The sequence below is a fragment of the Pan troglodytes genome, chromosome 13, assembly GCF_028858775.2.
Source record: "Pan troglodytes isolate AG18354 chromosome 13, NHGRI_mPanTro3-v2.0_pri, whole genome shotgun sequence".
Lineage (NCBI taxonomy): Eukaryota > Metazoa > Chordata > Mammalia > Primates > Hominidae > Pan > Pan troglodytes.
Genome location: NC_072411.2, coordinates 99,089,908 through 99,102,554, shown reverse-complemented (window position 1 = coordinate 99,102,554; position 12,647 = coordinate 99,089,908). Strand labels below are relative to the sequence as shown.

At 39.3% G+C, this 12,647-nt stretch overlaps 1 protein-coding gene across 18 annotated transcripts in view; it reads left to right on the top strand.

Moving 5' to 3' along the window:
* The window catches only part of ANKRD44 (ankyrin repeat domain 44), a 351,835-nt gene that overhangs the window by 208,874 nt on the left and 130,314 nt on the right, over positions 1-12,647 (top strand). For all 18 annotated transcript variants that reach the window (XM_063791430.1, XM_009443922.5, XM_063791432.1 and 15 more), the window contains 2 exons: positions 1,421-1,535; positions 11,592-11,674. In XM_063791430.1, coding sequence (XP_063647500.1) covers positions 1,421-1,535; positions 11,592-11,674 — 198 coding nt within the window. The remainder of the gene's footprint in view (positions 1-1,420; positions 1,536-11,591; positions 11,675-12,647) is intronic.

Sequence of the window (12,647 nt, the reverse complement as noted above, 5' to 3'; positions counted from 1 at the left end):
TTTAGCCTGAATCTAATAATGAAGAAACCAAAAGACAACTCCAGAATGTAGAGCGTCCAACACAACTCGTGATTTGGGCTCCAATAATATCAACAACATGAGAAACTTAAAAAAGAAAAGCCAGGAGGATTGTTTTGGATTAACAGAAACTAAAGAGACATGACAACCAAGTGCTGTCAGGATATTTGATTGGATCCTGGATTAAAACAACAAGATAACTATTATAAAGCACAGTTTGGGGACAGTCTGAGAAATTGGAATATGCACTAATATTACATAAAATTATTTTATGAATGTTAAATTTCTTGGGTAAAATGATGGAATTGTGGTTATGTGCGAAAATGTCTTTGTTCTTAGGAAAAACATACTTAGCGGTAAAATGTTATGATAGCTAACTTTTTAAATGGTTCCTCAGATAAATGAATGAATAGACCAATTGTATATATACACACACACGAAAAAGGGAGAGAAAAAAAGAAATTTAGTGAAATAAAAACTGGGGGAAGAGAAGGCAAAATAAAACATAATGACAATACTATATTATTAAAAGAAGTATGGATGATTATTGTCATAGTTTTTATAAATATAGGCATTTTCAGTTTATTGTCTATGCTTTTACTCATTTTAGTCATAATATTAAAATACTATAAGCTAGATCATCAAATTACATGAAATCATTTCCTGAACTGTCCATCCCCTTTGGTTCTTACGTTTTAGCACAAGGTTTACATAGGTCTTTAATTCAGCAGGGAAAATTAAAATTGAACATGTCTTCAGAATTACACTTTATGGGATTTGAATACATTCTTCATTCAGAGAAGGCATTTAGTTGTGAGATTTTGGATTCTTAACTAAGACAATATGGAAAGATTTCTCAAAAGCATTTTTCTTTTTCTTTTTCTTTTTTTTTTTTTTTGAGACGGAGTCTCGCTCTGTCGCCCAGGCTGGAGTGCAGTGGTGCGATCTTGGCTCACTGCAACCTCTGCCTCCCAGGTCCAAGCGATTCTCCTGCCTCAGCCTCCTGAGTAGCTGGGATTACAGGCATGCACCACCACACCCAGGTAATTTTTTTATTTTTGGTAGAGATGAGGTTTCACCGTGTTGGTCAGGCTGGTCTGAAACTCCTGACCTCGTGATCTGCCCGCCTCAGCCTCCCAAAGTGCTGGGATTACAGGCGTTAGCCACCACGCCCGGCCTCAAAAGCATCTCTAATAGACTTCTGTCTACGCAGATATACTACTACTACTGCTTCAGATGGTGACTTGTCCCCTTTAAAAGCATTCTTGTATTTCAGAACAAAGATGCACAACTGGAATAGGAAAGAAATCAACATTTGGTTGATACGAGAGACTAGCAGAGAACATAGAACCTGAATCAACCTGAATCCTTGCGTTATCCTGTATTAAAATATCTCTTTCAGGAGGTGAAATTGACTGTGTGGATAAGGACGGCAACACTCCTCTCCATGTGGCTGCAAGATACGGTCATGAGCTTTTGATTAACACCTTAATAACCAGCGGAGCTGACACAGCCAAGTAGGTTACCGCAAAAATACGGTGGAATAATTGCCTCAAGTGGGAATACTGCCAAAAAGATTCTTCCGTGCAGTAGATAGTTCCCATTTATCCAGGTTAAGGTGGATCTATACCATTATACTAAATACAAATTAAATTTTAAATAAATTAAGTGCCTTTTAATGACAGAGGCAAAGAAGAACCAATTTTATTTTTTAGCTTCATCCAAATGAGGTCTATTTCAGTGGTTTTAATTAAGGAAACTTGAACTTTATTCGTAACTTTTCTTTCTAATATTCTTCTGTCCTTCCCAATGCTTCATATTAAACAGGAAAAATAAAACCTAACTGAGCCAATTTAGAATGTATTCAGAGTGCTTGCTCAGCTTTAATGATATGGTTATAGAGTACAATTGAGTCAATCTGCTATGTAGGGAAGGGGGAACCTGACTTCATTTTGAACTTCAATTCCACAAAAATACATAAAGCATCTATGCTGGGTGCTATGGGAGATTTCAGAAGATGTAAGTTACCTAGTTTCAAGGCGCTCATAATTTTGTTCAGGGCCCAAGACCCACTTAAGTCAAAGAACCATGCAAGATCATATATCATAAAGTTCTAAATGAAACAGACTTAAGTGGCAAATGTTTGGTGTAGACAATCTGTGTCACAGAATATAGACGGGGAGGAGAGAGCTCAAAGGTGGCCAGTGTTTTCTGAAAAGGCTTCAAGGAGAAGATGAATTTTAGCTAGGCTTTAGGGGCTGAGAATTATCTGAGTACAGCAGAGGGTGGCAACCATCCCAAGCAGGGAGGAAAGCGGGAACAAAAGAGGCAAAGACTCCACACTAGGGAAGAGCTTGGCCTGACAGAGTAGAGAATGTGATGATGCTATGCACCACCGAGGGGCAGGACCCAGGGTGGTTGGGAGCCCAGGCTTTGGTGGGTGCTCCCTTGATGCCAATCCAAGCTGCTTCCCTTGTGAGCTGTGTGACTTTGAGCCCCTTGCCTAATTGGAAATATTGTAGTAATACTAGTAATACTAGTACTTATCTGTAGGTTTGTTATGAGGATTAAGTGACTTAATTACTAGTAAAGCTCTTTGGTATCTGGTAAGATCTATATGAGTTCTATAAATACACCTCCTAAGGTTATTAAAAAGATAACGCATGTTAAAAGCTCTTTGAACAGTGCCTGGCACGTAGTGAGCTATCAATATATGTTAACTATTATTTTATTATTTAATAATAGGTAGTAGAACTAAATTAAAGAGGGCCTTCAATGCCTGAATAAAGAGTTTAGCCTTGATCAGAGTCTGTAACAATAACTAAATTTTTAGAAGAAAAACCTTATGGGCCGGGCGCGGTGGCTCACGCCTGTAATCCCAGCACTTTGGGAGGCCGAGACGGGCGGATCACGAGGTCAGGAGATCGAGACCATCCTGGCTAACACGGTGAAACCCCGTCTCTACTAAAAATACAAAAAATTAGCCGGGCGTGATAGCGGGCGCCTGTAGTCCCAGCTACTCGGGAGGCTGAGGCAGGAGAATGGCGTGAACCCGGGAGGCGGAGCTTGCAGTGAGCCGAGATCGCGCCACTGCACTCCAGCCTGGGCGACAGAGCGAGACTCCGTCTCAAAAAAAAAAAAAAAAAAGAAGAAAAACCTTATGAAAGCAGTTTATCTTAGGAATTTTATTTGTTAATTTTCTGCAACACCATTGAAAGTCTTGTATGAGAATGAGCTAAAATTGAAATGGCCTGGGGAAGACGCAGTGGGATCATGAAATCAGATTCACAGAGGGCAGGTGTTCTGGACTTAAAATGAATTTTGTGAAGCACTCTGGTAGATTGGTAGGATATAATGGTTTATCTTCATCTGTCCAACATTAAGTTGAACTGGGTTCCAAACACCTCCCAGTCTAGTGGTAGAGATAAGAACAAGCACAAATTACTGAGTATTGTGAAATTTGTTAAGATGGATGTTTGGACCAGGCTGTGGGAACAGAGTGAGAGAGACACTAATTTTCTGGATCCCCCAGAAAAGATGACATTGTAACAAAAGGAAGGATATATAGGAGTTTGCTAGATGGACATAATTATGGGGTAGAAAGAGAAATGGGAGAAAGGAAGGATATCCCAAGAAGAGGGAACAGTCGTTATAAAGACATAAACATGTGAACCTGTTAAAAGCACATTTCTAAAGCTGGGTCATTGGATGTTTGGTGGGTGGAGTGGAAAGAAATGAGGAGGAAAGGCTGGAAGAGCCACATCTCAAAGGACTTCGCAAGTCCTGCTAAAGAATTACATTCCACTCTGAGTCATTCGGAAGCTGTTAAAGAATTCTAAGTGGGCGTAGAACAGGTTGTGTCTAATGATCCCATTTGTGTGTAAGAAAGATCGCTCTGATAGCAGTCCAGACATACTGCAGGCGGTCCAGACGTACTGGAGGCAGTCCAGGCTACAAACACTTGGCAGCCTCTTGCAAATGTCCAGGGAAGAAAAGATGAGGTCTTGGGCTAAAGATGAGGCTGAGGGATGACAGAAGAGGAGAATGCTGACAAATAGTATTAGCAGTGGGATGTCTTTTTACAGAAGAGAGGGGAATCTGCTGTGAGCCAAAAGAACTTTTTAATTGGGATGTCGTAAGTTAAAATAAGCCTCTCAGTTTTGTGGAAAGAGCTCTACACTAAGATTCAGTATGCTCTTACCAGGTTCTGGAGTTCTGAACCAGATCGTGGATGCCCAAAGATAGAGATAATAAATGCTCAGTGTTAATTAAGCAGAAAAATAAATATTTAGGCACCAACTGACTTTACCTGTAATGTGTTAATATTTTCAGTGGTATTTTTTTTCAGCTTTGGGTTACTTGGGAAATTTTAGCCAAACAATCATGAATTTCTGATTTTCTTCCAGACTTGAATCCATTTTAGGAATAAAAATAAGCTGGACCCAATGGTTACTTAAAATTTTTCCCTAAAAACCATTTAATTCAATATGATGGAAATTTATTTCCATGTAATTATTTTGCTTTCAATTTATGGAAACACAGACCATGTAGCAAAAGTGCCTTAAAAATAGCATTGTTGTTCAAGTAGCATTTTCTTCCATTGTCTCTGCTATGTCTTAGGGACACAGATGAGGGAAACATTGTCTCAGCCTGAAAGAGCCATGTCTGCTTTCTTTGTCACAACTATCTGGGGATGCGACATGCTACCTTCAGTGACAATGGTTCCTTAGGGCAGTGATTGTATGTGTGTGTGTAAGTGCCTTTGTGTGTTTGTGTGTGTGGGAGAATGGAAACGACCCTAGGGCAAAATATCAAAGTGAAGGGAAGAGTAATTGGAGAAGATTAAATTTGCCAAAAGCCTCTCAGAAAATCACTGTTATCTGGGTTCCTTATAGGATTATTTAAGAGGAGAAAAATAGGCCTTTCATAAATAAGTGAAAAAACAAATAGCATTTGTGAAAAGAACCCATTTTCATTCATAAGCAATATAGCCAAATGTATTTAAATTAACTCTATATGACAAGTTTTATCATTATTACTTTCTTACGAATTTATTTCAATCTGAAATAAATGTCAGCCCTTGATTAGAATGTTCTTTGTTATTCTTTTTGCTTCTCTGAACTTTAAGTCAGAGCAGCTTCCTACGGTTTGATTCAGTGCTCATGCAACTTTACATGATGTCAAAGCCCTTTGGTTTATCTTCTTTAATTTTGTTAGTTTGCGGATTGTCTCGAGGATTTTAATTTGCCTGTTTCCTTACCAATTATGCATTCTTTTTCTGCCTCAACTGCAGCAGAATTAGGGGTATTATAGTTTATAAATAACTGGCTGTGACATTCATTCATTCATTAAATATTGGTTGAGGGCCTAAGTGGTACCTACGATGCCAGGTTCTGGGATTATAGAGGTCCCTGCCCTTGAGGAATTTATGATCCCCTGGGAGCAAGATTTAAACAAGCAATACAATCATGCATGCTAAGTGTGATGCCAGAGCGATTGCTGGGTGCCACTGGGATGTGTGAAAAATATCTAAGATGTGGAACCCAGTCTCACAAGACTAGAGAAGCAAGATGTAAAGGTTTAACCAAGACTGAAGGATGACTAGCAGTTAGCTCATGGTAGCAAGAGTCTTTTAGATCCTCAGTATATACTTATTTTTATTATAATGATACATGAATATGTATAAACATAAACTAGATGAACTCCTTAGGCTTTTGACGCTAGCAAATTAATATTTAAAAAAATTACAAAATACATGCAAACAGAAACCAACACCATTCATGTTAACTGCACAATTTAGTAGTAGCAAACATTATGAGTGCTTCCCTCTGGGCACTGCTCTGAGGGGTTGCATTTAACTTTCACCATAACCTCATGAGCTAAGTGCTATGATTATTCCCATCTTGCAGGTGAAGTAAGTGAGGCACGGAGAGGTTCAGTTACCTGCTCAAAGTCACAGAGCCAGTAAGGGATAGAAATGGGGCTCATCTTCAGTCTACTGGATCTGGACTCTCAGCTCCTGAGCAAGTGGCTTGCTGCCTCTACATAGCAGATGATGTGATGGTTCACATTTTGCCAAAGTGAAGTCACCATTTGTGTAGGATTATGGTCCTGGTGGCTGAGGTGCAGGCTCTTTAGAGTTCAATATACACTGCAAGAATGGAGGTTTTGCAGTGGCTTAAAGTGGTGGAACAGTGGACTTGGCATGCAGCACAGAGCCCCTTATTCAAGCTACTGCCAAATTTTGTTTATATGGAAGGCTCAGGTACTGGATTATCATTGGCCCTCCCTAGGTTCAGCCTTATCACTTGTCCATTGAGCCCATCTTTATTCTTTTCTCACTGGCCCATGCCAGTACTACACAAACACCAATGTGATCCTCAGTACAAACATGGACACTGAAATTAGGCAGAGGTATGTGGTGATAAAGGGCCACTCCGATGAGTCAAAAAAAATGCTTTTATGCCAGTTGTTTTAGATTATCGTAGAAAGGAAAAGACAGGTTAAAAATTCTCACAGAGAACTCTTGAGATCCCAAAGATATTTCCAGTACTTCGGAGATGCACTGATTAGTTGGAGAAATAATGGAAGAAACAGGAGAGAAAGATAAGAGAGTTTCAGGTGGAGGGACTGGTATGTGCAAAGGCCTGGGGGCAGGACAGAGCCTGGCACTTAGAGGAATGGAAACAAGTTTATTGAGATTCTAGAATATTCAGATTAGACAACAGCCAGATCGAGAAGGGGCCTCTTGAACCACTTTAGCGTGTTTAAACTTGATTCAAAAGGAACCACTGAAAACACCTGTTCGTTGCAAATAACAAGGACCAGGTCTCATGGCTGTCACTTAAGGGTGCATAATAAATACTTGGAATTGCATAGATAAAATTCATAAGAAATTGGTTTGTTTACTTGGATTGATCATTTGGGTAAAACATCATAAAATCATCCTATTCTAAATTTAGGAAATGTTTTTGTCTCATCCTCTCAGTGAGCAAAGCTAAACCAATCCCACTTTGCTGGGACACTTGTGAGGTAAATATTATAAAGAATTTAGACACACAGAAAGATAACAGAAATGTTAACCGATCATGATTCATTCTTGGCTTTTAAGGAATCATACAACTGATTTTAAGGAAGTACAACCTGATTACAACTTCAAAACTCATGTACTGCTGATTACCAATTAACCTTATATGAATTGCAAGGGCAACAATCATACTAACATGTATGGTAAAGGATTTCCATGTGCGTGATGCTCCATTTTAGCACTACATGAACATTATCTCAATGGGTCCTTACAGTTGCTCCATGACAGAGTCACTGTAATTGTCTTACTTTCCTGAGGAGGGAACCGTTATGCACTTGCCGAAGGTGAAATAGATAGCAAGTGGCAAAATGAGGACTTAAACCCCAAGTTTCTGACTCTGTCACTTTAATCATGTATTCTTTACCCACATGGCCTAAAGAGAAGGCTCAGAAAAGACTGGATGTAGGGAGGGCAGCCACATCTCTCTGATGCCAAGGGGAAAGCTTCAAAGACCCCAAATTCTAATCGTGTGAAGGCTCTTTCTTCATTTCTAATAGCTCTCTGCAAGACAGGCCTGCAGACCTCATTTATTCTGAAATAACTGGGTAGGAGATGCCAACTAACAGCTAAATTAGAACTAGCTAATATAAATGTGTTCCATTAATTCAATGGCTGGTCAAATAAATGTGGCAATTTAACGAAATTGGTCTCCTCTTTCCTGTAACTTATGCATTGTTAAGTTTAGTGTGATTTGGCACCTTCATTATTGATCTTCCTTGATGTATACCTGATGAAGTAAGAGTGATGCTTCTTAATTGGCTAAGACAGCCAAGTCCTAATTTTCCTGCTAAAGGTTTTATAATCCTTCCTTTGTGAGCAGTCTTATTTTATAAAATAAGGTAGTAATTTTATTTTGAAATACATAAATCATTTCTGAATTGATTCAGAGACACTGAATTCTGCTTTTCTTTTCTTTCCAATCTTGACTTGAAACTTAGTTTTACTATTTGAACCATAGTTTCATATGCAAGCGCAAATGCCAATAGTATTTGAGTCTATGCGAATCTGTTTCCAAATCCTGCACTGAAGTAGTAACTTTTTATTCACTGTGGAGTAAAAAATATATATCAAACAAATTTTACTAGACCTTTTAAATCAGAGTAGTTCTATCTCTCTCATCTTCTCAGGTTTGTAAGGAGCAGTGAAAAAAAAATCAGCGAATGTAGAGTTTGATGAATTATACAAAGATGGGTTTTAAGTGGCAAGATTGATTGGAAATATTGATAATGAGGTTTATGGAATATATCATATTGTTGCTGTTATACTACCACTTATACTTTTTGTTTTTCCCAATTGGTTTCTTATAGAGTTTGATGCTATTTCCTCAAATTCATTTGCTTGTATTATTTTACATAAAGATACATATGGAACTTTATAAACTATATTGTATATATATTATGTGTATATATATTTTTATTTATGGGTGTATATGAACATATGTGTGTGTGTGTGTTTGTATGTATTTAAAGAATGAGGGAGGCTCAAAGAAATCTTGAGAAATCCAGTCCTTGATTCCAGGCATATTCTTTCAGGAATGAAAATATTCTATCCATTTTCCTCTTCTAAATGTCCAGATATATTTAATCACATAGTTTTGCCTTAAATTCCCAAAACAAATAAAATGATTAGGTAAAATCACATTAGCTTTAAGTGCCATTTTATAAGGAGGTTTTAAAACATGTTATGCATTGAAAAAAAAAGAATGTTTCTCTTGAATCAAGAGGGAACAATATAAATAATAGCATAAGCAGAAAAGCTTCTCTCCTATCCCCCAACTCCCTCTCCCCGTTCAAGAGCATCAAGGTCATCACTGATGCAATTGCATTTCAGAATTTTTTTTGGTAAATGATGAGCGAGGCAATTACAAGCAGTTCTCCTCCACGTGATGCTGCCTGGAAGATGAGCAAATTGCATCACTTGATGGATGCCAGCTATTATACACACTGGGCTGGAATCTCCATATAGGGAAAGGAAAACAAACAGAGGGAAGACCGAATAAAACCACCGTTAAATAGGAAGAAGCTATTATGGAAAGAGGAAACAGTGGTTAATTGCTGACAGAATTGAATTTTGCAAAACCCTGAATACCATGAAATGTCTGTGAATGTGTATATCCTTTTACACAGTCACACACACATCATCATAATAACTTTTGAGATGGTAAATAAAATGTATGTACCCAAAGCTTAACAAATTCAAATCATATGTGTTTCTTTATGAAGCATGGAGTCTGAAAACGGGCCACTTTGTGCCAGAGAGGAGACTTAGGTAATTAATGCTGTAGGGTGTAAACAGATATAGTCCCATACTTGCTTGTATTATGCAGAAGATTTTAAAAGGCTGAAACGTATTATTTGATTAAAATAAGATGTTATGAGAAGTGGTCACTAACATTATAGATGCTTACAAGTACACAGGAGCCACCTGGTGATGCTGTTTATTATGAGCCACAATTCAGCACATGGCTTTGGGTCCTTGCTGAAGAAGATGTAGTAGGGAAGAGGAGGAGCATTTAATCCCGAAGGCAAAAAGTGCTGCCGACAGAAGACGTCTGTCCCTTAAGGGGTCATCCTGGTGACTGTGTCTTAGTGGGGGTCGGTCTATAAAGTCCTTTTCTAGATTTTCTCTTAAATACTACTAGATTTATGAAATATATGCAAAGTAATGTTTATTACCCCCAATTGTGTTTTTGTGACTGGTATTGTGATGTGGGTTAATGTGCAATGTAAAAATCTATTAGGAAGATGAAGTTTGATCAGCAAAAGGCAAACATTAGTTTTTATTCTTATCCAAAACTTTATTTTCAACAATATAGCCATTATTAACTCCTAGCAAAGTGCTTGGGACATAATACCACAATAATATTTGTTTATCAAATCAAGAAAGTCCTTGGACTGAGCGTGGTGGCTCATGCTTGTAATCATAGCACTTTGGGAGGCCAAGGTAGGTGGATTGCTTGAGCCCAGGAGTTGAGACCAGCCTGGACAACACGGCAAAACCCTGTCTCTACAAAATACACCAAAAAATTAGCTGGGTATAGTGATGTGCGCCTGTGGTGGTCCGAGCTACTCAGGAGGCTGAAGTGGGAGGATCACCCGAGCCCAAGGAGGTCAAAGCTGAAGTGTACTGTGATTACACTGAAGCAGGATATTTCCCTGACCCCTTTGTGGGACTTGAGACAGGGGTACCTTGTTTACTCAGCCTGCCACTCTCAACTCCTTGCTGGAAGGAACCCCTGAGCAAATGAGCATGGGAACTGGGGTGAGTGAGTGCTGGAACCAGCTGGCTGCTTTGGCACTGGGAGGAGTGAACTCTGTGCAGGCTCTGCAGCAGCATCCAGGCGGGGGTGCCTGCAACTCCCAAAGCCCCCTGAGGGCATGTTACAGTGCGCTTTGAAGTCTGCTGTCCACGGTTGGCTTAAGTGTTAACAGCTCAGTGGGCCCTTTGCCTTTTTGCATAAGGCAGCTGCCCTCCGCCAGCGAGGGCAAAGGGCCAGCGTGACAGCCTTTTATATCTGCACTTGTGGTTCCTGAGCTCTTGCTTGGCATCCAGGAAAAATGAGGTCTCATGAACAAATTGAAGGATGGTAAACACAGGGGATTTTATTGCCAATGAAAGTGGCTCTCAGCAGGAAGGGGAGCTGAAAAGGGGATGGGATGGGTAGATAATCTTCCCCTGAAGTCCAGCTGTCTCTGGCCAGATTCTCCTCTGAAGTTATGCCATCAAACTGTCTCTCTGAAATCAAGCTGCTTCTCTCTGACGTTCAGCCATAGTCCTGTCTACTAGCTGAGTCTGGGATTTTTATAGGCACAGGATTTGGTGGGGGAGGGCCATGGGTAGTTTAGGAAAAGGCAACATTTGAGTGGGAAAACAGGGATATAAGTTCTCACTTTGGGGCACAGTTTCAGGCTTTTCAGCTTGAGAGTGGGGTTTTGCTCAGAACCTGCCCTTTTCTGCCTAGAATTTCTCTGCCCCCTGCCTCTATCATTGTATCAGCACCACTGCACTCCAGCCTGGGTGACAGGTGAGACTCTGTCTCAAAAAAAAAAAAAGTGAAAAGAAAAAAAAGAAAGGAAACAGGTTGCTTTTCAAACTTGAGTTTGTCTTGCTCAGTATTGTTATCTCCAGCCCTTAGCATAGTCTATGATGCTTAGAAAGTGTTGAATAGATGAATGAGAGAATGAGACGTACAATCACCAAGCTGAAAGAAAATGACAGGGAAATTAATTTTACATTTAAAGAGTCATGCTTTATGTGAAACAGATTTTCTTAAAAATATACATTCCTATGGTAATGGGCTTTTAATTATGGTTTTGATTCAGGCATTTATTATTTTAAGGTAGAAACTGATTGCATAATTATTTCAGCCAAGACTCCCTACACAAGGTGTTGTTAATTTTCATCAGAGAATCTAGAAAGGTAATTGTCCTTCCGCATGTATCTTGAGATCTGTTGCCGTGAGCTGCTCTGTTTTCTTACTCCTCAGGTGTGGAATCCATAGCATGTTCCCTTTACATTTAGCTGCCCTAAATGCTCACTCTGACTGCTGCAGAAAGTTGTTATCATCGGGTAAGTAAATCTGTTAGCAGAGATGAGGCTTAATGTGTCCTGTACATGAGTCAATGGCTTCAGGTGTCTGGTCAGAGTGAGTGGCTGCCTGTGCTTCATGTCATTACCTGACTCGTCAGGATGAGTTGTATTTCTCAGCTAACTGCATGTGACAGCTCCCAACAATCCTTGGTGTTAAAGCTGTTTGAATGTCATTATTCCTGCCCCAGAATGAGAGTCTTGCCTGTTTTTCAAGTAAAAGCTTGGGTGTTCCAGGGTGAAACATGGCAGGGATGGCCAGAGTTTACAGAAAGGTTACATCACAGAAGAAGGAAAAGTCTTTGAGGTTTAAAATGATGGTTTAGCATTTAATATTTTTCAACAAAGGAAAAAGGCCAAATACCCTACATCTGGTGGTAGAGAATGTCATGTTACTTTCCCACTCCCTGGGCACTGAAAAATCACTATGGCTGATTTCCTCCACCTAGGTTTAATTTCAATTTTTAAAATATGAGACTATTTGGAGCCAAGAGATTGTTTCTGGTTTGGAGCTTTGCTAATCTTTCTTATCACTACCTCTGCCAACTGTCATATATTAAGAAATTCCTGGGCTTTCAAAAATGGTAGAGGTCTGCAAGGCAAAGATTGTTTATGAATTAATTCATGAGATATCCCAGAGGCATTTTTTTTTCCTTTAAGTACTTTACCTATGGCTGATTCTGCTTTCACTGCTGTTGGCATGTTTAAAAAATAATCCCTGCATGCAAGCATGTTTCCCAACTCTTAAACCAACTGAAAGGTTGAAATACATTTCAGAAAAAAATCTGTTCCAGCATGCTAAGATTATTCCTTTGCTTCTATGTTTTGTCCATGAGTTCTATCTGCCTGTCGATTGCCCTACTTATCTCAAATTGGTTTCATAAATTTCTATCCTGGGATTAAAAAATGGGACTGTGGTTCACCCAGGGCTGAATGTGAAAATAAATCCTTCTTG